Consider the following 24,834-nt stretch of genomic DNA (forward strand, 5'->3'; position numbering starts at 1 on the left):
GGTAATTCAAAGGTTGTAGGCTAGCACTTTGTTGGGAGATGAACAATATTCTAAGCTCAATGTCCACAGGTATTTGTGTTTCTGAGGAAAATCACCAAGTTCTTATCCAATCCATGGGTGTTTCCAAATAAAAATAAATACCATTATACTTAAAATGAGGGACCACAAATCCTCTAGGACAGGGATTCATGGCTTCATCTACTGTACCCAGCTCTCTACCTGATAAATTGAATTAGTATTAGATCAGGCATTTTGGGATTCACTTTGTAAACTGTTCCTGCGATACATGTAGGAGTAAATTTTAAAAGTTTCTCCAAATTCTATCAAAGCATTTGTGAGTTTAAGTTTTATAAATGAAAAGCAAATTGGCTACAAATCAATCTTAAGAAATAAGCTGGAAAAATAGATATTGCAGCTCTTACATGGTATGTTTTAACCTTAGAGAAACAGGAAGAAGTACCTTTTTTTTTTTATTATTGATTATGCCATTACAGTTGTTCTATTCCCCCCTTCGTTCCCCTCCACCCTGCACACCTCCCCTCCATTCCCCCACTTTAAGTTTATGACCATGTGTCTCAAGTTCTTTAGATTCTATATTTCCCCTACTATTCTTGCCCTCCCCTCTATCTGTTTTCTACCTACCATCCATGCTACTTATTTTCTGTATCTTCTCCCCCCTTCTCCTCCTCCCATTCCCCTGTTGCTACCCCTCCATGTGATCTTCATTTCTATGGTTTGCTCCTGATCTAGCTGTCCTCTTAGTTTGCTTTTGTTTTAGGTGTGGTTCTTAGTAACTGTGAGTTTGCTGTCCTTTCACTGTTCACATTTTTTATCTTCATTTTCTTAGATAAGTCCCTTTAACATTTCATATAATGAGGGCTTGGTGAGGATGAATTCCTTGAATTTGATCTTATCTGAGAAGCACTTTATCTGTCCTTCCATTCTAAATGAAAGCTTTGCTGGATAGAGCAGTCTTGGTTGTAGGTCTGCACAATTCAAAACACTGGTGATCAGGATGCTCACAGAACTGGTTGATTTTAGTCACAAATTAGAGGAACAAATGAAGGGCAAACTAATTGAAATGAGGGGCAGTGCACAGGAAACCAATAGTGATGGAAAGGAAACTGGGACTCAAATCAAGGGAGTGGACCAGAAGGAAGGAAAAAATGACCAAACAGAAAAGAATGAAGAAACAAGAATTCAAAAAAATGCAGAGAAGCTTAGGAACCTCCAGGACATCTTTAAATGTTCCAACATCCAAATTATAGGGGTACCAGAAGGGGAAGAGGAAGAGCTACAAGTGGGAAACTTATTTGAACAAATAATAAAGGAGAACTTTCCTAATCTGGCAAAGGCAATAGACTTCCAGGAAGTCCAGAAAACTCAGAGAGTCCCAAAGAAGTTGGACCCAAGAAGGAACACACCAAGGCACATCATCATTACATTAGCCAAGATTAAAATGAAGGAGAGAATTCGGGAAGCAGCAAGAGCTAAGGGGACAGTCACCTACCAAGGAGTTCCCATCAGACTGTCAGCGGATTTCTCAAAAGAGACTTTACAGGCAAGAAGGGGCTAGAAAGAAGAAGTTCCTTTTTTTAACAGTGAACTGTTATCATTTTCAGTTAGTCATAGTTGGGGCTTCTTTAAAGTATTGAAACTAAAAACCATGATTTCTGTATGACCTGATGATTAAGGGCATTAGTACTAAAAATTCCTATAAAGTTATATTGTACTTTAGTTTCACTTATGCTATATTACAGAATAGTCTTGATCTACCTAAGGGAGTAAGTAGCACTGAGTAATAATTGCAGCCTACCTTCATTGAGCACTTTTACTCTACACTGATCACTATGATATGCACCAGTTATTTACTTTAATCCTGACAAGAATCTTATGAGATAGAGATGCATTTATTGGTTTTGTTTTACAGCCACTAATCTATTCTCTGCCTCTAATTTTGTCATCCTAAGAATGTTATAAAGATAAGATCTAAAACAAAAAGGTTGAGACCTTTTGGGATTGGGTTTTTTTTCACTCAGCATAATTCCCTTGAGATTTATCCAAGTTGTATGTATCATTAGTTTGATATTATATGTTGCTCAACATAATTCCCTGGTATGGATGTACCTCTTTGTTTAACCCTTCACTGGTTGAAGGACATTTGGGTTGTTTCCCATGCTTGGCTATTTATGAGTAAAGCCGCTATGGACATTCATGTGCATGGTTTGTGTGAACATAATTTTTCATTTCATAAGTATAATTCTGCGTAATTGATGGATATTTAGTTTTTATCTAATTTTCAGCTCCTATGAATAATGCAGCAATGAATGGCACCAAGTTGTTATATGTATCATTAGTTTGATATTATGTATTGTTTAGTGTAATTCCACAGTATGGATATATCAGTAGTGTATGAGAATTCTTATTTCTTCACATTTTTGACTTGTAATTGTCAAACTATAATTTTTCCCAATCTGATAGATATGAAATGGTATTTGCTGATTTAATTTTGCCTTTCATCAATTATAATGAGGGTAAACATCTTTTTATGTCAATTACCTCTTCCTATCTTTAGGTTCATTTTTCTGTCATTTTCTTACTGATTTTTTAAAAGAGGTTGTCTATTTTTAAAACCATTTATTATGGAAATTTTTCCAACATTCACAAGTAGAAAGAATAATACAGTGAATTTCTATGTACTCATCACTCAGCATTGCCAGTATTGTTCCTATACATCCCCTTCCCCATGATTTTACAGCAACGCAACATGATTTCAACTGGGAAATTTTAAACATAATCACAGTACCAGTCTCCCAGCACTCTTTAAAAGAAAAACAGCATTTTTAAAATAGTATAAAATATTTAGTCAGTGTGCACATTTCTTAGCTGTCCTTTAAATGTGATTGCTCTCTCTCTGTTTTCTCATTTTTTTTTAAAGCTGATTATTTTGAATTGGGATCAAGAACGTAGGGCAATTTAACTGTAGAAATGAATTTAGAAATATTTTTGAATTGGGATCCAGGAAACTTCCATGTGTTACAATTGGTTAATCAGTTTCTGAAGACTCTTAATTGGGAATGGAGCATATATCTTACCTTTTCTATAAACTATATCTCAGGATCTCTAATTATTTGAGGAGGGGACTGTTTCTCTTTATAGACGTATTCCAGCTAAAGTAAAACAAAAAGGAATGGTAGAATGTCACTGTTTTGCAACCCCTAATGAGTTAATGTATCAAGGCATTGATCATTAATGGTTGCCAACATTATAAAAGGAGAGACAACCAAAAATTATGTGCTTCCTGATGGAGGATAGTTTCTTACTATTTTTTAAGGTGACTGAAGGTGTTTGTTTGTTTTGTTTTAGAACTATTATGAATCACGGATTTATATATTTTTATTATATTTCAGTTCAATGCATTACTATTCTCACTGATACTCATATTCACAAAATGTTATTCAGGTTAACTTTTGACATGACTCTACCATACCAGAAAACAAAGAGGTTTACAGTTGTACTACAAATAAATAATATAATAACAAACTCTTTCACATACTTACAACTGCAAATGTGCTTTTGCCCCACCCCTGTATTTCCTGCTCAAATCTGAAAGCATCTGTTTCTCCAGAGAGCTCATGTTCCTTTTAATGAGAAATCATACTTGGAGACTATAATCAGGGCACTGAGGGTGTTCATTGCTGCTGGGTTGGCCATTGTCTCCTTAATGGAGACTTTTTAGCCAGCCACACTAGGAAATATGTACATACTTGAAATTTTTTAAAGCTAAAATATATCGTGAGTTTATACTAGTATTTCTTATTTTAATTCAAGACTACAGGATTTTAACCTTATACATTTAAAACTTTCTTCCACATCTGTTCTCGAGAACATCCAAATATTCCCATGTTTCATCTCACCTTACACCACAAGAATCTCAGAATAATAATGCCAACCCTTATACCAACTATATAATTACTGGAAATAATTTGGAGTTTTTTGTTTGTTGGTTGGTTGGTTGGTTTTTGCCTTTAGTCCTTAGGATATCTCGCACCAGAAAGGTTACTTTATTGTATTTTAAAGGTACTTGCAACAGAACCCAAATTAAAATTCAGTTTATTTGTTCCATTTAATTTTTATTTTTAGGTATTTTGTTCCAAGATTTTATTTTGTTTCATAATTATGTAAAATGTATGGTTCTAAAAGTCCTATCTATAAAATAAGACATAATCAAAGTCGTTCAGTTGCTATCTCATGTGTGTTTGTGTAGCACATTCTGTTTCTTCCCTCCTCTTATAGTAACCATTTCTTAAAGATTTGCCGTTTGGGATATTAATCATTTATTTGAAGATTGGTAAGTATATACCAATGAAGAAAAAGAGAGGCTAGAAACATATCCACCCATACATAGGTGGAAATTTGATATATGACCAAAGAGCAACTACAAAGCAGTGGGGAAAGGATTGAAATATTTGATAAATAGTACTGGCACAGTGATTTTTTTCTATAGAAAATATAAAAATAAGGAGTAAATATTGGCTTGGCCAAAAAGCCCATATGGTTTCTTCTGCAAGACAGAAGACAGATGTTTCATTTTCACTAGTAATTTTACTGATTTGGATATTTTGAGTATGTTGGCAATCTCCCTCATGAGAGCATTGACTGTAGTCAATTAATGCCTTGATTTGATCACTATTAACTTCAACTGGTCCACCCCACTATGGAGTATCATCCAGCAAGAAATCTCCAGCATAAAACTTTACAATCCACTTTTGATACATTTAATCAGTTGTAGCACCTTCTCCATACACTGCACAAATCTTTGCTTTTCAGTTGCATTTTTACCTTTATTGAAATAATAAAGCATAATATGCCAAAAATATGTATTTTCTTGCATCTTCAGGATTAAAAAGGCTACACAAAAATTCACCAATTTTGGTAAGTTTTTTTAAGTGCATGCTGATATGACAGCTGTCACAATACAGTGTAACAAAATTGTTTCAAATGAAGTTAACTATACCTACTAGAGCTATCTTATGGGGGAAAAAACTTTTTGGCCAACTCAGTATTAAAAGCAAAATGTTAACTATTTTTGAAAAAAAATGTGAGGATAACTTTATGACCTAAAGGTGAAGATTTTTTAAGGCAAAGAGCCAAAATCGTAAAGGAAAGATTGATGATGCATTTCACTATATTAAAACTTTAAATTTCTGTACCACACACAAAAAATTGCGGACTAAGAGAACCTATGAATACACTCCTTTTAGGCAAATTGGAGTAAAGGAGAAGTAGCATGGGCTTTTCAATCCAACAGACTTGAGTTCCAATTCTATCTGTGCGACCTGGTGCAAAGTAACAAAACATCTCTAAAATCTCAGTTTTGGTGGATGCAAAATGAAGATACAAGTACCATGCCTTTCAGTGCTTTGTGAGGATTAGAAAAACTGTATATGATGCATACATTTAGATACAGGAATTGCATCAATGTTTTAAGCATTGTTTTGAGTACTTGTAATTTACAGTACATTCAAGCAACAGCTGAATTAGGGTTTTATTAAGTACTTTAAATGGAAATGTTTAGGGCCAAAAACAAATTAGAAGAACAACAAAGTTTGGCTAAAATCTTAAAATCTTGAAATAAACTGTACTGGCCCTCATGGAAATATTTTTGCAATAGGTAAAGTGTTTTAAATAGGCACTTTTGATTGTGAGGTTGGTGATCACTCATATAACTAAAGCAAAAAAGGTGGATTAGTATAAGGACTATGAATGCCTGTAACCTGCAGCTGGAATTCTTTTACTTATTTCTTTTTAGTTTCTATTACTTTACAGCTTTGGTCTTCATGGGCCATGTTGTAAATGGTATCTTTCCACCTCTTTGCTCCTTTCATAAACATTTTTATTGTCTCCCTTTAAGTTTTTAAAAATTGCATTCTTTTTTACCTGAGTACCCCAGTTTTCCCGAGGAGTTTGTTTGGGTAGACCAGGAGCCAGGGAGGCCATGCATCTAAAAGTTGGTGTTGGGCCTCTCTGTGGTGAAGCATGGCCTGTGCTAGCAATGAAGGACCCAGTGGGGCAGCAGGAACTTGATCTTGGAGTGATGGGCCTGCCTGACTGCCGGTTCATGGCATTTGCTATCTGCCATCTCCTCCACCTTTATGATGTGGATTAAGTGGGCATCCAGGGCTCCCATATCTGGTTAGTACTGGGTGACAGGAGCCTGCTCTGTTCAGGTCCAGTACTCTCAGTACATAATGTGTGTCCACTGTGGGAGTCCAGCATGGGTAGAGACCAAAGTTCTCAAACGTCTGCCCAAAGTGGACAATTTCTCCTGGAGGGTTCTGCTTCCTCAGTTGAGACACAAAGTACCAGAAGCAGGACTTGGCAACAACATGGTGCAGAGATGTGCCTGCGATAGACAGGCAGTATGTGGCACTTATGTGTGGGCAGGCAGCGTCCAAGGTGTTCGTAACGTTCTCTCCATGTTTGCCACCACCTACAAAAGGCTAAAAATTACATTCTTTCAAGCATAAAACATAAAAATCAAAGCAATACATACATTAATAGTCTTAGTTGAAATTTTTTCCCCCTAAGAATGGTAGTCTCCATTCTGGAGAGGTAACTAACTTCAAAACTCCTTTCTTTTGGTATTTAACTTCACATTTCTAAATAGTGGGCCTAACATAACAATGTTTTAAAACTCTTTAAAAATATATTACCCTTCAGTTATTGGCTAAAATTTACTTCTCAGCACACTTTTCTTGTCCCATATTTTGGCTCTGGGTAAATCATTAAATCAGTATCCAGTGCATGCAGTATTATCATTCTGCAAATATTAACAGCTTAACAATGATTACATGCCCTTTTTTTGTTTAGGTTTTTATTTTCAAAGGTAACTTTCTTATCTTTGTATCTGCTTCCTCTTCTATGTACCTTCAATTAAGTCACCACAAATTCTCCCACAGAAGTGTGTAACTCTCTTAATATATTCAGACAGCCAGATAATGTCAGTTTTATTTCTTTTGTGGACACTTTTTTTCATGTAACCATGTATTTTGCCTCTGCATTCTGGGCTGGTTGCTTTTAGGCTTACTGCTTGATTATCATCCATTATCTTAGGAATTTCTTTGCTTCTCTCGTATGTCTTTTTCCCCAGTTCCTGGAATTCATGCTTTCTTCCTTTTGGATTTACTCCATTCTAATGGAGCACAACCTTTGGTGGTTTTCTAAAAAAGGGTGTGTGGAAGGTGAATTTTTTTAGGTCAAGTATGTGTGAAATTAACTTTATTTTAGCCTCATACTTGATCGATAGGTTAGCTGAGTGGAATGTTTTAGGTTGAAAACCTATATCCTTCAGAATTTTGAATATTGGTTATATTGTGTTCTAACTTTTATTGTTGCTATTGAAAAATCTTTTCTTTATTTTTTGCTATTACAGTTTTTTAATTATATTGTATTGATTATATTATTAGGTTTGTCCCAGTTTTTCTCCCTGTGCCCCCCTCTACCTAGCACACCCTACTCCCTCAGGCAATCCCCAAACCTTTGTTCTTGGCCATGGGTCATGCATATAAGTTCTTTGGTTATTCCATTTCCTGTACCATACTTTACATCCTCATGACTCTTCTGTAACTACTGATGTGCAATTTTTAATCCCTTCACCTCTTCACCCAATCCCACAAATCTCCTCATCTGGCAACCATCAAAACACTCTCTGTATCTATGATTCTGTCTCTGTTCTTTTTCTTTGCTTAGTTTTAGATTTGATTGTTGATATGTATGTATTGCCGTTTAAATGTTCATAGTTTTGATGTTTTTCTTAAATAAGTCCCTTTAACATTTCATAGAATAATGGTTTGGTGATGATGAACTTCTTCAGAATTTTCTCATCTGGGAAGCTTTTTATCTGCCCTTCTATTCTAAATAATATCTTTGCTGGTTAAAGCAATCTTGACTATAGGTCTCTGCTTTTCATGACTTTGAATATTTCTTGTCAGTCCCTTCTAGCCTGCAAAGTTTCTTTTCAGAAATCAGCTCATAAGTCTTCTGGGAACTCCCCTTGTAAGTAACTGTCTGCTTTTCTCTTGCTGCTTTTAAGATTCCCTCTCTAACTTTTGGGATGTTAATTATGATGTATCTTGGAGTGGGCCTATTTGCTTTGGACTGTGTGCTTCCTGGATTTTCATGTCTATTTCCTTCACAAAATAGGGAAGTTTTCTTTCATTATTTTTTTTCAAAAAGATTTCCATTTCCTTGCTCTTTCTCTTCCTCTTCAGTCATCTCTCCAAGGTGAATATTAGACCTCTTAATGTTGTCCCAGAGGCTGCTTACACTGTCCTTGCGTGGTTTTGTTTGTTTTTTCTTTTTTCTTCTTGTTATTATGATTCCTTTTTGTTGTTGTTGTTGTTGTTTTGTTATGTTCCAAATTATTGATTTGATTCTTGGTTTCATCCATTGTACTGTTGTTTCCCTGTAAATTGTTCTTTATTTCAGTTAGTGTATCCTTCATTTCTGACTGGATCTTTTTTATGCTGTTGAGGTTCTTACTAAGTTCCTTGAGCATTGTTGTAATGAGTTTTTTGAACTCTGCATCTGATAGATTGCTTATCTCCATTTTATTTAGTTCTTTTCCTGGAGTTTTGTTCTGTTCTTTCATTTGGGCCATGTTTCTTTGTCTCCTCATTTTGGCAGCCTCTCTGTTGTATTTCTAAGTATTAGGTAGAGCTTCTATAACTCCCTGTCTTATTAGCATGGTCTAATGTAATAGGTGTCCTGTTGAGTCCAGTGGCACAGCCTTCCCTTTTATCCAAGCTAGGTACTCAGAATGCACCCTTCGTGTGTTCTGAATATACCCTCCTCTTATAGTTGAGCCTTGATTTCTGTTGGCAGGTCAGTGGAAGGGACTTACCCAGGCCAGTCAGCTATAACAATTGGCTGTGACCACTGACCACCAACCTCTGCCCTCCATGGAGGATCAGCTATGCAGGGGCAGTGTGGTAGTACTCCAGCATGGTCTGTACCTGTCCACTGGGTGTGCAGGCTCTGGGGTTTCCAAGGTGGTGCAAGCCAAAGTCAGCCCCCACTTGTGTTCATCCCAGGGCCACTCTGTATGAGCTACAAAGCAGTCTGCAAACAGCTGCTACTTATGCTGGACTTTGCGATTCCCAGGTGAACCTAGGCTGGCTGCTGCTAGTGCTGGGGCTGGGCCACTTAAAAAGACAGGTACATGTTCGGAGGGCTTGCTGAGGCCAGCTGTTGCTTGATTGAGAGAATTTGGAAAGTTGTGAAGCATGAACCAAGACCAGTCATTTATATGGGAAGGCCACTGTTAACAGCTTGGGTGGGTCTGTAAGTTGGGTGGGACAGAGTCACAAGGGATCTCCAGGGAGAGGCAAACAGTGTTAACCAGATTGATGGAGTTTCAGATATGGCACAAGCCTGCCAGCTTTGTGGTTCTGTAAAGAGAGGGTTCAGAAGAGGAACAATGGTCTCTTGCCTGACTTTCTGTCTGGGAGAAAGCTATATCCCCTAGGTCTCGCCTTGATGCCAGACACTTCAGTTCCTCTCCATATGCCACTGGTGCCTTTCAAGTTGCTACCCTGTGCTGGAACTCAGAGGGGGTGTATCTGAGTTGGTGAGGCCCTGTGTGGGTTCTTTAAGAGGAACTGCTTGGGGCTCCAGAAGTTTTTCCACTGACTCAATCCCTGCTGGCTTTTGCAGCCAGAAATTATAGGGACTTATTTTCCTGGCACTGGGACCCTCAGTTGGGGGGCCTAGTGTGGGAATGGGACCCTCACTCCCAAGATATCCCTCCCAAATTTTTATCTACCACACATGGGTGTGGGTGGGACCAGCCCATTCTGTGTTTCTACATCTCCTCTCCTCCTACCAGTCTAGATGGATGTAGTTTCTTTAAGCCTATAATTGGACTTCCATTCAACTCAACTTCCTATGGTTCTAAATGATGGTTGTCCTATAGTTTAATTGTAATTTTGATGTGGTTGTGTGAAGAGGCAAGTTGTGTTTATGTATGCCTCCCTCTTGACCAGAAGTTTCATAGTTTTAAACTTTAATTTTTTGAGCCCTGGCTGGTGGGACTCTTGAGTGCCAGCCTGACACAGGGTCACCACTTTGATTCCCAGTCAGGGCACATGCCTGGGTTGTGGGCCAGGTCCCCAGAAGGGGGCACGTGAGAGGCAACCCTCTCCCTTGATATTTCTCTCCCTTTCTTTGTCTCTTCTGCTTTCTAAATAGATAGATAGATAGATAGATAGATAGATAGATAGATAGATATTAAATTTTTAAGTTTTTTGATATCTAAATGGGGTAGGATTTTTTCGTTTGTTTTTTTGTCATCTGAGGACATTTCTTCATTGCTTTTAGAGAGTGAGGCAATGAGAGAGAGAAATATTAAACAGTTGCCTCTTATACACATACAACTGGGAATCGTATGCATCCTGACTGGGAATTGAACCCACAACCTAGGCACGTTCTCTGACTGGAATCAAACTCACAGTCTTTTGGTTACAGGTCCATCCTCCAAACCTCTGAGCCACACTGGCCAATGCTAAGTGTTTTTTAATATAGTATTCCATTTCTGTTCTTGTTTCACGGATGCAGTACTGTCTCTGTAAAGATCTTTTTTCTTCCCACTACATTGTTTCCTGGGATCCTCACCCCCCCCCCCCAATTTTTATTTCTTTTGCTGTCTTTTCTCAAATATTTGGATTACTTGACTGTCTATATTTGAGTAAGGTCATTTATCTTATGGTGTTTGGGGGGGATTGTTCAGTTTCCCCCAAAAAAGAATTCAGTATCATTCCTGAGTAGCTGTTTTTTTCAATTTTTACAGCTGAGTTGGGGAATGGGAATGAGGTTGTAAGAAAGTTCATGTTTCAACCTGTAGAATTGTACTTAATCATTTTTGGTATGGAGCCTCATACTTTCCTTCAGCATGCCTTTACTCTGGAGTCCACTGGCTCTCTGGGTTCACCTTTACAGATTAAGCCTTCAGTCTTCTACCATTTGCAAGGAAAAGTAGTTGCCTAAGTATACTAGATGAGCAAAAGGTCTAATTTTCATAAAGATATTTATTCAGCCTTGTTTTTTGGAAGTGCCCTACCTCTTCTTTCAGAGAGTAACTTAGTTTCAACTCTCCATAAGTATTTAGATGGGCAAGAGAATTTTCCTACTTCATGTGTTCTCTCCTCACCATTTGTATTTCACTATTTGCTTGTCTGCTAATCCATGTGCATTACCGGTCTGAAAATTTGATTGATAATTTTTACCTGCTCATTCCTGTCCCCTCTGAGGATAAATGACATTTCAGAGAAAAAAAATGCTTTGCTTTTATTTTATTAGGATTTCAAAACAAACATGAGTTCATTCTGGCTTACTTAACCAGAAACCATCTTTCTGGTCACATTTCTGTTAGAGGAAAATCTGGCTTACACATACTTTAAACCCAGAAGCATTTCATAGGTCACCAGTCACCTACAGTTTAAGGGTCAGTTACTCATCTATGGTACAACTCCCTGTGGAATGGGATGTCACATAGTATCAAACATGGCATAAGAGGGTCCAGAAAGGTAAATACAGTGATTAACATCTATAAATACTGGACAATTTTATGTAAAGAGTTCTGAGTTCACATAATTAAGGTAGAGAAATTACCTGTGTTTCGTTTTGTTTTGTTTTTAAAACATTGGTTTTGGCTTACATTCAGTGTGTTACATTATGTGAGCTATTGCATCCTAGTCGTATAAATAATCAGAGAGAAGAGGGTGAGTGAAATAAACCCTGGATGTGGAGTATGACGGAGACTGAAATACAGAGATAGAATGTTCTGGAGGAGGGGAAGAAAGCACAAAGCACTTATAAGTTGTTTAGCCTGTAATGTTGAGGCTCAGAAGAGCAATAAGCAACATTTCTTTCCCTTCTTATTTTGGAACTAATGGAGAAACAGGTATAGACATATAAAATTTTAGCTTTATTACTAATAGAAATGGGGATGGAATACAAGGCATAGACGTTTGGCCTCAACAGAAAATCTAATTTTTAACCCTTGAATTAAACTTACCTCATTACTGGTGGTCACTGACAGAGCTGGTCTCCCCATAAAAGGCAGAATCAGCCCCATAGTAGAGGGCTGACTAGGTTCTTGTCCCAAGTTCACCAGTTTAAGTCTCTCCTTCCTAGCTGAGGAGAGTGAAAGAGAGAGAAGCTGAGAGTATTCTTCCTATCCCTTTCCCGCCTGGATATTTGAGTGGAAATGTGGGGAACAGCTATTTCCCATTAACTTAGAACATATAATAGGCATGCTATATGTAGTAGTAATAATATTAATTAATATTCATAATATTATACAGTCATGGGCAGCAACTTGCCCATTATTGTGTGCTACATTGAGTTACTTGACACTCATTCATACCATGGTTGGTAAATGCCTTTTAATCTGAAAACTTCTTGATGTTTTTTAGTTCTGGAAATTTTTCTTACATTTTTTCTTTGCCATGAAATCACTTTTTTAAAAATTCCATTGGATAGCTATGCCTGTTAGGTACTTGGGTATGAATATAGGGTGGTACAAAAGAAGGCTTCTAGTTGTTCATATGGAAAATGATACAATGCTTAATAAAGAATAATACAAGGATAAACTTTGTTTCACATATTCACAACTGTAAACCTACTTTTGCCCCACCCTTTATATCCAAATAATAGGTAGCCTAAGGGACTTTGAAAGTTACATTTTACTATAAGTAATATTTGCTTTACCAGCTAATTTTAACCAACCGTGTTCTATGTATTTTCTAAGCAATAACCAATTGACTTGAAAATGTCTTATATATTCAAACAGCAGGTTATACTCACTTTCCTACCTACGCAGAAGCAGTTGCTTTCCCTTCAGAAAACAACCAAATTTCCCTGAACAGTGGTAGCCACCCTAAAGAACTTTCTGATCTACTTTCCTTCCCACTTCTTTTTCCTTCTCATAGCAATTATGCACATGCTCTAGTTTCCTCATTTTTCTTTTGTAATTGTTTACTGCACAGTTAACTTTATCACAGGAAGCTTTCTACACATACACACAGACATACCCTACTGTCCTTAACCTTGTTCGTTACCTGGATTCTGTTGATTAACTACATTAAGGAATTTTCCCCCTCCTGTCTGCTTCGTTTCCCTCTTTTTTAAGTGTAGAGAAAAGGGATTGTTTTACTTGTTTGTTTGGTTGACTGACTTATAAAACTAACTCAATATTTGTAAGTATTTTTTGGTTTTCAAAAATGAGATACTAAAAAGCCTACAGAATATATTCTGCTTGTAGTTTAAAAGAATCGCTTATATTTAAGAAACACACTTTCTATTCAGCAGCTTTTATTACCCACCTTTTTTCCTTTATGTGCTGTGCAGGGAGTATACAAGTATAACTTAAAGTAATCACTGCTTTAAAAATTTGGGGTTTTTTTTCTGATAGAGATGATAATCAGTGTAATATCTGATAAAGAGAGGTACAGATAAAACCGTATAGGTGTTCAGAAGCAATAGGATACCTGAATGTGTACTTGAATTCTTGTACAGTTTTTGAATAAAAAGAGAAATGATAGCCTCAGAAGACTTACAGTGCTAGTGCAAGTCTTTGCCCTGGTTCTGATTTAACATAATGTAAGACCTATCAATTCTCACTATTAATTTTTCTAACTATTTCCTAGCTTTTCTTGCCCCTTCCCCTGCCTCAGAAGCTAGGGCACTGCCTTTTGTAAGACTAGAATAAGAACATAGAACCAGAGATGGGAGGTGAAGGAACAAGAGGTGAGTGAGATAGGTAGGTGTGTAAAAGATGGTCATACAAACTTTGTATATATAGCCTTGACCTTGAACTTTCAAAAACTTGTGTTTAACTTTGAAATTCAGTATATCTGCTCAATATTTTTTAAACATCTTCCTCTAAAATGTCTTCTAGTTGTAATAGATAACCTGATTTTATTATTTGTTAGTCTGTGGACTAAAGGCAGATCACTGACTGTCACTGTGTGAATTTACAAATACATCACCTTATATACTGTATATACTTCAGTGTATATAAAAATTATATACATTAATTTTTAGTGATCTGCGTGGTTTAAGGGTCCATATCATCTGTTATTGAATTCAATGCAGATTGAATTTTTTTAAAGCATACTTGTAAATTACTGCTATTTTCAGTAATAAAAAGCTGTATATCAAGAGAAGGAAGAAAATTTTATTTTCAGGACTATTTTAAGTGAATCAGTCATACTTACAAAATAATCTACATCATTATTTCATGAATGGTTATAACTTCTTTGATTTATTAATCATTCTCATTGCCTCAATTTATGTACACACCATTTTTTTGTGCTGTGCGATGCAGGTTAAATACAATAACATTTTTACAGATTTTAGAATATAAGATTCATTAGGGATAAAATACTACTAACTACTTAGGGCGAGTGTGATAATTTAGTGTGTATAAAGCACTTTGAACACTGCTAGGCCCATATTAAATGCTATGTAAGGTTGTAAGTGTTAACTAAAATTTATTTTTGTTTTTATATAGTGGTTCAATTTTATTAAACAATTAGCCACAGTTCAGATTTTTGAGATATAGTCATTTGCTTTATAATAAGTTATTTTTGCTTTTAAATATTTTATGTCCACCAGTACTACCTGTAGTTGGGAGCTTATTTTACTAAAATTATATGAATATATACATCTGTTACTGTGTTATAAACTTCCTTTATGAATGTCATGCTGCATCTGAGAATGGCTGGACATTTCACACAATATGAATATGAGATACTCATTTATGCACTGAGGCAGCCTTCAAATAAACTGCCTCTTGGTGACTGGTATTATTCATTGCCTGATGCTAAATCTTGACATGTGATTTCAATACATACTTCGTGGCCCTTCATTTTCTTCCTTTATATTTTAAAACTTAATGCATATACATACTTAAAATCCTCTATTTTTAAATCTTAAATGCTTTGTATTTAAAAATAAAGGGGACAGTATAAAAGGAAAAAAGAGAAAATTTAAATTCTCTTTACTGTTCTTGAATTTCTACTTAACATTCCACTTGTAGATGTTGGAGAAGTAGTACCAGTATCCTTTTAAAATATTCTGCACACGCGCGTATACACACACACACACACACACACATTCACATTCCTTACCCTTTTAAAAACATAACTTAGTGCACTGTATACTCTATTCTGTACCTTAGCTTTTTTCATTTACTGTTTATGAACATTAGTTTCATTTCATATAAGTGTATATACATCATTGTCATTCATTCTCGGGGATTCAGTTTATGTACAAACGATCATTTATTTCTTTAATTCATTGCTTGTTTTATATTTTTTACTTCTTTCAGTGTTACATCTAATACTCTTGTTTATATGTCTTTGTCTCTGTATAAGTTTATTAGATAAAATTCTAGACATAGGAACTAAATACCAAATACCAGTTTATAAATTACCTTCTCACAATTTTAAGAAGGTTAAGAAGGCCTCTTTCCCCATTTATTACAAAGTAGTTTATCATCAAATTTTAGACCTTGGTCTTTTGATAAGTAAAACATACTGTAGTTATTGCATTTGCATTTATTTAATGTTTTATGATTTTTGAGCTAGTACCTGCCCATATAACATTTTTCCCTTGTATTTTCTTCTCGTATATGTATTTTTTTTACTACAAAGTGTTTTTAATATATCATGTATTGGTATTAAGAGTATGAGGAATCAAACTTACTTTTTTTTTAAGGTAACTAGTCTTACATTAGTCTGTTGTACCATCTCCCCCCTTTACTTACTTATTTTCCTCACCTGAGGGCATGCGTATTGATTTTAGAGAGAGGGAGAGCAACATCAATGTGAGAAAGAAACATCAATCAGTTGGTTGCCCCTCATTCGTGCCCTGACTGCGACAGAACCTGCAAAGTAGGCATGTGCCCAGACCAGGAATCGAACCCTCAACCTTCTGGTTTACAGATGATGCTCCAACCAACTAAGCCATGCTGCCGATGGCCCCCTCTTTTTTTTAAATCTGTTTTTATCCTCAATGATTTGAAATGCCATTTCCATTATATTTTGTATTTGGGTAATTTTGTTTCATAGCTTCTCGTTATGCTACCAAATTATCATGTTAATAAAGATGTATCTTTTTTTAATTGCTATTTTTTATTTTAGCATATATTTGTGAACTTTTTAAAAATAAGTTTTTGTTACTGCTTTTATTAAACTTTAAATTATATATGATTTAAAATTTTAATGGTTTCCATTGTTCCTTGTGTCTCTGAAACAAATTTTTAGGTGTCTGCTCATGAGCTCCTCTTTGGTAAATGCATTATAGGTTAGGAGTATTGTGTGGTAGAATATAAACACTGTATATCTATATTTTCTCTTCAGTTTGAAAACTTTTTCTTTCCTTTTCTAGCCTTCAATCTAGACAATGAGCAACCAGATTATGATATGGATTCAGAAGATGAGACCTTATTAAATAGACTTAACAGAAAGATGGAAATTAAGCCTTTGCAATTTGAAATTATGATTGACAGACTTGAAAAAGCCAGTTCTAATCAGGTACTGTACATTGTAAAAATGTCTTTTGTCTTACGGTTAATCCAAGTAGTAGCTTTATTTTACATGTTTAGACATATATATTGCATTTTACTGTCTTTTGTATTTCTTTTTCTGACATGCTAGAAGTTTTATTTACAATAGTTCTTCAGCTGAATACTTAAGCATAATTTCTTTGGGAGTATGAAGAGTAGTGTTCTGACTTTTTTATTGTTTGGATATTAAAATATACTAGTTACAACATTATAATATCTTCTTGTACCTTTTCATAGGGCTGTGTTTTTGGTGCTTCGATAGCTAAATTTGCTTGGTAGGGTCTCTCTAATGCATTATACCTCATACCAAATCTTGTTTAGTGGCTCAGATTTATATTGAGGTACTCTTAATTATTTTAAATGTATTTTAATTTTATGTATATATTAAAATTTTAAGTGAAGGGACTATTATTCACAAAGTAATAATAAATTTTCCTTAGTGAGACAACCTTTATATGCTATAGAAAATTTTAAATGATGTAGTCTTCCTGGAAAGCATTTAGGCAGCAAATGTTAGGTATAAAATGGTTTGTAGCTTTTGATTTAGTAATCCTAACTCTAGTAATTTTTCTCAAGAAAAATAATTAGTGAAAATCTCAAAGATTTTTTTTTAAGATTTTTTTTATTTATCTTTAGAGGGGAAGGGAAGGAGAGAGAGAGAGAGAAATATCAGTGTGTGGTTGCCTCTCCTGCGTTCCCTGCTGGGAACTGGCCTGCAACCCAGGCATGTGCCCTGACTGGGAATCGAACCACAATCATTTGGTTCGCAGGCCTGTGCTCAATCCACTGAGCTACGCCAGCCAGGTTCAAAGATTTTTCAACAGTGCAGTTCAGAATAACTTACAAGTTATATTTGTGGTAGAATATCATACAGCCATTTAAAATCATTATTTTGAATCACATCTAATGCCACAGTAAATTACCCATTTTATGTTAGGTTTCAAAAACAGGATAATAGAATTGTTTAAGTGGAAAATTCTGAAGTTTATTTAAAGCCTTGTTCTTTTATTCGTCGCATAGAATAAAAGAAGAAAGTCCAATGGAAATAGCCAACAATGGTTATAGTTAAGTAATAGAATTATTGATGACTTTTGTGTTTTTTATTTGTTTTTCTGGTTTCCAAATTTACTATGATTGTGTGTTGATATGATAATTAGATTTTTTAAATAAACTATCTTTAAAAATAATTGTTGGGGAACCAACCATAAGGGAAAATATATTTGCCATTGATACCTTAGACAAGGGTTTGATTTCCAGAATATACAAAGAACTCACAGGACTCCACTCCAGGAAGACAGACAACCCAATTAAAAAATGCGCAAACACTTTTCCAAAGGAGGACATACAGAAGGCCCAGAGACTTATGAAAGGATGCTCAGCATCAGTGGCCATCAGAGAGATGCAAATTAAAATCACAGTGAGATACCACTTCACAGCAGTCAGAATGATCGTCATAAACAAAGCAACAAACAAGTGCTTCAGGGGGTGTAGAAAAAAAGGGCCCCTAGCACATTGTTGGTAGGAACACAGACTGGTGCAGCCACTGTGGAAAACAGTATGAAATTTCCTCTGAAAACTAAAAATGGAACTGCTTTTTGACCTGGCAGTTCCACTGCTGGGATTATACCCTAAGAATCCCGAGATACCTATTCAAAAGAACATAACATATGCACCCCAATGTTCATAGCAGCACAATTTACAATAACCAAGTGCTGGAAGCAACCTAAGTGCTGTGCCCATCAGTAAACGAACGGATCAAAAAATTTATGGTACGTTTACACAACTGAATACTGAATGCAGCAGAAAGAAAGAAGCTACTACCCTTCATGGCAGCATGGGTGGATCTGAAGAGCATTATGCTAAGTGAAAGAAGCTAGGTGGTAAAAGACAAATACGGTATGATCTCACCTATAAGTGGAACCTAATCAATAAAGTAAACAGGCAAAATATAACCAGAGACATTGAAATAAAGAACAAACTGACAGTGACCAGAGGGATGGGGGAAGGAGGATAACGGGGGAAAGAAAAGGAAGGTCATTAGGGAACATGTATAAAGGACCCGTGGACAAAGTTAAAGGGGAGTAGGATTGGGGTGGGGCTGGGGAGAGTATAGGGGGGCAAATGAAGAAAGAATACTTGAACAACAATAAAAAATATAATTGTTGGTATACCTGTGTGATATATTAATATGTTGTTATTAATGTAGTAAGAAGTTACAGATACAAACTTTTTTTTAAATTTTATTTATTTTTCAAGTACAGTTTTTTGTCTATTTCTCCCATCCCAGCCCCCTTGCCCTGTGCTCCCCAGATACAAACTTTTGGAAATAGACTATTAAAACTTTTCACTACTTGACCCATGCAAATCTATTAATTGTCCTCACCTCCCAACCTAAGTCATTTGAATTCCAGAGGCATTACCAGCTTTCAGAACATTTCTAAAACCTTTTGCATTGTAAAGTTATTTTATTGCATATTTAGCCTTCCTACCAAGCTTTTACCCACATTTTGACAGAAAGTAGTATTTAGTGTACTTCCAAAGAAGTACATTGAAAACTGAATTTTGTAAAATTCAACTTAATTGGCTTTTTGAGAAAATTTTTTTATTGGAGATTTGTTTTAATGATCAAATTGATGTTCATTATAGTTAATGCTTACAGTTTTTCTAGGATTTTGATCACTGGCATCAGATATAGTTTCAGATTTTCCTAGCAGTCTTAGACTTGATCAGTTTTTTGGTATTTCTACTTTTTTCTATGATTGCTCAGAAATTACTCAAGGTGGCCGAAATTATCATCAGAAGCCTTCACCCTTCTGTAATTTACTTCCTTTCATTCAATCAGTAATATTTGTTTAGTGCTCAGGTGAACAGGAGAAGTGACAGAAGTTCTCACCTTGTTGAGTTTATTTTCTTAGTAGGGGCAGGATAAACAAAAAGCATGGAAACAATGCAATAAACTATACTCATATAATTAGCATCATCCTATTTGAGTTCTCTTTGCTCAGTGACAAGCTTCTCTAGGCCCTAAATAAACTGGCTAGACTCAGAGCATGAGAGCATGCATTTGCTTTCAGCAGTGGAGATGAATGAAGGTGAAGGTTTTGTCAGAGAAACAATGTAGTGATCCTGTTAATAGAATCAAGGATTAAAGATACGAAAAGGCTGTCCTCATTCCCAGTCCCTGTTGTGTGAATTCATGGATTTCTTTATTTTTCCTTACTGGAGGCTAGCATAGTACCAGATAAATCAGTACTTACTAGGTTAAGTAGAGAAAGATACAGAAGATAGACTGGGACAAAGCTTTTGCCTGCATTAGTCTGTAGAGGTTACTGTAAAGAAGTCATTAGTGAAAACTCCTTTTGCTAAATGCTGTGATTATTTTCTGTCCCCTTCCTTATGTCTAATTCAACCTGTTTTTATTTCTTGACTCATTATCTTTGATCTTGAGAATATAAATCATTCCCTTCTGGTTTTTCTTATTATGTTCAATGACCATTCCTTCTAATTTTCTTTTGCCAACTTTTTATTCAACGCCTGAAAACATCAGGGTTTCTTGAAGTTTTCTTCTTGGTCTTCTTAACCTGTGCATTTTGGGGTGATATCACCTCAGCAAGCCTTTTTTGTGGGTGTAACAACACATACCCCTTTAGTCTTGACATCTTTTTCAGGTTTCAGGATTTTGTTTTTCTTTTCATACTGCCTCTTGGCATTTCCACCTAGATGTTCCATAGACCTCTCAACTTGAACCTTTCCAAAACTTCATTTACTTTCAACTCCAGATGATGCTGTGGTATATTATTCTTTATCTATCTCTCCAGTGATTTGTAAAACTCAGAATCATCTGTCTTTTATACCTTTCCTTTAGTCCCTAAGTTCCTAATTCTGACTTTTCCTCGTGTATGTTCATATTCCTTGAATGTTTAGTTTTCAGTTGTCTCTTCTCTCATTTCTTCAGTCTTTTTCTGTCTGTCCAAAAATGTGCCATGAGTCCCTATAGTTGACACTGTCTTTCTTAATAAACTACCACCTTATGTCTCTCCTTTTTCTGTCACAGCTTTCAGAAGATTAGCCACCACGATCCATTTCTGTTTATAGAAATTAAATAAGGTCCATCAGGGAGTGACCTTCTTATGTCATCCAAGCGCCTCTTTTCACCCTGTATCCCGCTTAATATCCCTGTAGTATTGGATGCTGTCGACCTCCACATGTACTGATCGTTGTCTTCATCCTCTTCCATTGCTCCTCTGCATCTCATTCATTGCCGTTTTCTTTGATATCTGTCCTGCGAATGTATTCTTACATGGTAAGCTACCTCTGCAGGCACTCCCAGATAGTGTTCTTGTAATTCTGTCCTGCATCTTAGTTCACTAATAACTCAGTTCCAGAGTTCTTACATTGTTTTCTTATTGTTTAATTTGTATTTATCTTTACCTTTTTTGCTATAATTTTCATTAGGTGGTGGATTTATCTTTAAAATTTTTTTTTTTTACTTCTTCACAACCTATAACAAAATGATGGGCTGCTAGTAATTAATTATTAACTACTTTTTGCTTAATTGGCTATTTTATATATAGAAAACATTAATTTTTGCATGTAATTTATTTATTTATATACTAAAAATATGTTTATTAAAATTGCCAGACCATGAGTTTTGTTTATAAACACACTAAATGATCTTTGTCCTGATGGAGCTAGTAGCAGTTTAGAAGAAAAAACCGTATGGTTGGGTAATTTTTAGTTTCCCCATCCCCAGGCCCCCAAAGTTAAGTAAATGAAACAACTCAGAGTTGCCTTGGGGGTAGTAAACTTACCCCAGATGCTTTGCCAGTTAAATACTGGTTCCTACTACTTTCTAGTTGACAAAGCACTAAGTGAATGGCAGAACTTTTCCTGAGGTTTAAAAGTAGTAGAATTCTAATTTGATAGGTTTTTAATCGTGTGACATAATTTGGGACTACTTTATCTGCAAATAGTTCTTGCCTACTCAAATCGATGCTGTCACCTTCATCATGGTGATACGGTGATAACCAGTTGCCTTAGAATAGCTACAGACAATTTTTATAGAATGATTAAAACCAAGATTATTCAATAAAATAAAATTATGCTGGATAACAACATAAAAACAGCAGTTAACTAAAGAAATACAGTTAACAATGGAAAGAAATGTCAGGATGCTTAACTGTAAATTGTGTATTGAATTCTTAGTGACCTGAGGTACAAAGAGGATACTTAACAACCAAACAGAAGAGTATTTCTAGCAGGAGCAAGAAGCACCAAAGAAGAAAATCTGAGGCAGTGTTTTAATCCCTTAATACCCGCTGTAAGAGGATAGGAAGCAGTGGTATTTTGATAGTATTGTTATGTAAGAAACTCTGGACTGCTCTGCAGGTTGATAGAAAGAATCCCATCCTTCCTACTCTAAGGTTAGATTAAAATTTTAATTTAATTAGTAAAGGTTGTAAAATTTTATCAGAAGCAGAAGGACCAAGCAACTAAAGCACCTGTAGCATAATCCCAGCATTGTGTCCCTTGGCCCTGGAACAGGACATGAGAGCTGATAGTGATGCTGTGATGCTGTCGTCGCAAGGTGGAATTTTATTAGGTCCACAAAGTTTGATTCTTTTTTTTCTTTTTTAAGATTTTATTCATTTTTAAGAGAGAGGGGAAGGGACAGAGAGAAACATCAGTGTGTGCTTGCCTCTCACATGCCTCCTACTGGGGATCTGGCCTGCAACACAGGCATGTACCCTAGACTGGGAATCGAACCTGTGACCCTTTGGTTCACAGGCCCTTGCTCAATCCCCTAAGCTATGCTCCCAGGGCCAAGGCTTGATTCTTATTGTACCATTGTCCTTGTAGCCTTTGGAGGCATATGTCACCATTTCAGAGAACTTAAAATAGGAAAGTGTCCCAATAAAGTACACATTTGGAACCCTGATTGTGAGTCTGAGTTGGTTGGCCTGCTCAGTTGGTTGGACTTCATCCCGCAGGGCGAAAGGTCACCAGTGCCGTTCCAGTCAGGGCACATGCCTGGGGTTGCTGGGTTGGTCCCCCTCGGGGCATATTGTAGGGGCAGCCAACAGATACGTCTCTCTCATACAAATATTGCTCTCTTTCTCCCTCCTTTTCCCTCTTTCTGAGAATAAATTCTTTTTTTATGAATATTTTATTGATTATATTATTATAGTTGTCCCATTTTTTCTCTCATTTATCCTTCTCTATCCTGCACCCCCATCCCAACAGCATTCTCCCCCCCTCCCCAGGTCTTTGGCGTCTCCATTTCCCATATTGTTCTTTTTTTAAAAAACTATTTTATTGTTGTTCAGTTAAAGTTGTCTGCATTTAAGGAAATAGACTTCCAGGAAATCCAGGAAGCTCAGAGAGTCCCAAAGAAGTTGGACCCAAGAAGGAACACACCAAGGCACATCATCATTACATTAGCCAAAATTAAAATGAAGAAGAGAATCCTAGAAGCAGCAAGAGATAAAGGATAAAGGGACAGTTACCTACAAAGGAGTTCCCATCACACTGTCAGTGGATTTCTCAAAAGAGACCTTACGGGCAAGAAGGAGCTGGAAAGAAGTATTCCAAGTCACGAAATCCAAAGACCTACATCCGAGACTGATCTATCCAGCAAAGCTTTCATTTAGAATGGAAGGGCAGATAAAGTGCTTCTCAGATAAGATCAGATTCAAGGAGTTCATCACCACCAAGCCCTTATTATATGAAATGTTAAAGGAACTTATCTAAGAAAAAGAAGATAAAAAAGATGAACAGTGAAAGGACAGCAAACTCACAGTTATTAACAACCACACCTAAAACAAAAGCAAACTAAGAGGACAGCTAGAGCAGGAGCAGAACCATAGAAATGAAGATCACATGCAGGGCAACAGGGGAGTGAGAGAAGGAGAAGGGGGGAGAAGGTACAGAAAATAAGTAGCCTAGATGGTAGGTAGAAAGTAGATAGGGGGAGGGCAAGAATACTATGGGAAATATAGAATCTAAAGAACTTGAGACACGTGGTCATAAACTAAAGGGGGGAATGGTGGGGGAGGGGTGTGCAGGGTGGAGGGGAATGAAGGGGGGAAATAGAACTGTAATGGCATAATCAATAAAATATATTTTAAAAAATAAAGTCTGCGTTTACCCCCACTACTACCCCCATCCCAGTCAAACCCACCTCCCTCCCTTGCTTCCACTCTCTCTCCCCTTAAATAAATTATTTTTAAAAAGTAATAAAGTTGATGATTAGAAATATTGATTCTTTTGGCTTGGTCTCATTCTTTTGGCTTGGGCAGGCTCTGACCAGCCACTTGAAAGACCAAATTTCTCAGCTTTCAAATGCTGTTAAGCTGACTTCACTGAGACAGTGAATAAACTGAAGAATGACCACTTATAATTTTAATAAACTAAATGTAACTGTTGCATAAACTAGAATACTTGAGTTTTCATTATCAGTGTATTCTCCTTCTGTGGTTGTTTAAACTATCTTGGCAACAAAATTATATAAGAGATTAACTAATTAGCCCTAGTAATCACTGTCATAGGACTGGAAGTCCAAATGATCATTGCATTTATTCCATGAAGTTATACCAGTGTAAGTCAGATCATATGAGAAGTTTATTTGGTGAGTCATGCCTTCTTCAGATGACTTCATAAAACCCAATAGGTCAGTTCATATGTTGATCTTATAATTTGAGTGAGAAAATTTTCTCTTCATTTCTGAGTTTTAGGGAAACATTTTTGTAGCTATCTCAACCCATTTTGAAACTAATCTTAATCTCTAAATTGATACAAGTTTAAAAAATTGAGATAATATTACTTCATTGAGGCTGTCCAGCCCTAAAACTCCTCTATGATCTTCATTAAAGTTTACTCTAAATGGATATATGTAACCCCAAATCCATTCTGAAGTTGATTGGTCTATCCAATTTTCACAAAGAACAAGGAAACAGATGCGACCAAGGAAATTTTACCATTGTTATTTTGAAATATGTTTGTATTATACTGGCTACATTGATGAAGGAGCAGATCCCTGAGATACCAATGTCAGAGCTTCTAGAGGAAAACTTCTAGGATGCTGTCACTTGGCAGATGTGACAATATCATTAGCAGAATGAGTGTTGAGAAAAAAGACTTTAGTACATAACCAGCTTGGACAGAGGAATTGCTTTTACATGTAATTGATACCAGAAATTGAA

The 24,834-nt window shown here is 36.1% G+C and overlaps 1 protein-coding gene and 1 pseudogene across 4 annotated transcripts in view; one reads left to right on the top strand and one right to left on the bottom strand.

The window, feature by feature from the left end:
* Positions 1-24,834, top strand: part of EPC2 (enhancer of polycomb homolog 2) — a 122,442-nt gene that overhangs the window by 64,302 nt on the left and 33,306 nt on the right. For all 4 annotated transcript variants that reach the window (XM_037167665.2, XM_037167666.2, XM_037167667.2 and 1 more), the window contains exon 3: positions 16,456-16,601. In XM_037167665.2, coding sequence (XP_037023560.2) covers positions 16,456-16,601 — 146 coding nt within the window. The remainder of the gene's footprint in view (positions 1-16,455; positions 16,602-24,834) is intronic.
* Positions 6,005-12,081, bottom strand: LOC119065585 (60S ribosomal protein L18a-like; annotated as a pseudogene).

The sequence above is a fragment of the Artibeus jamaicensis genome, unplaced genomic scaffold (genome assembly GCF_021234435.1).
Source record: "Artibeus jamaicensis isolate MK-2021 breed Jamaican fruit bat unplaced genomic scaffold, CSHL_Jam_final contig_603, whole genome shotgun sequence".
In the NCBI taxonomy this organism is placed as follows: Eukaryota; Metazoa; Chordata; class Mammalia; order Chiroptera; family Phyllostomidae; genus Artibeus; species Artibeus jamaicensis.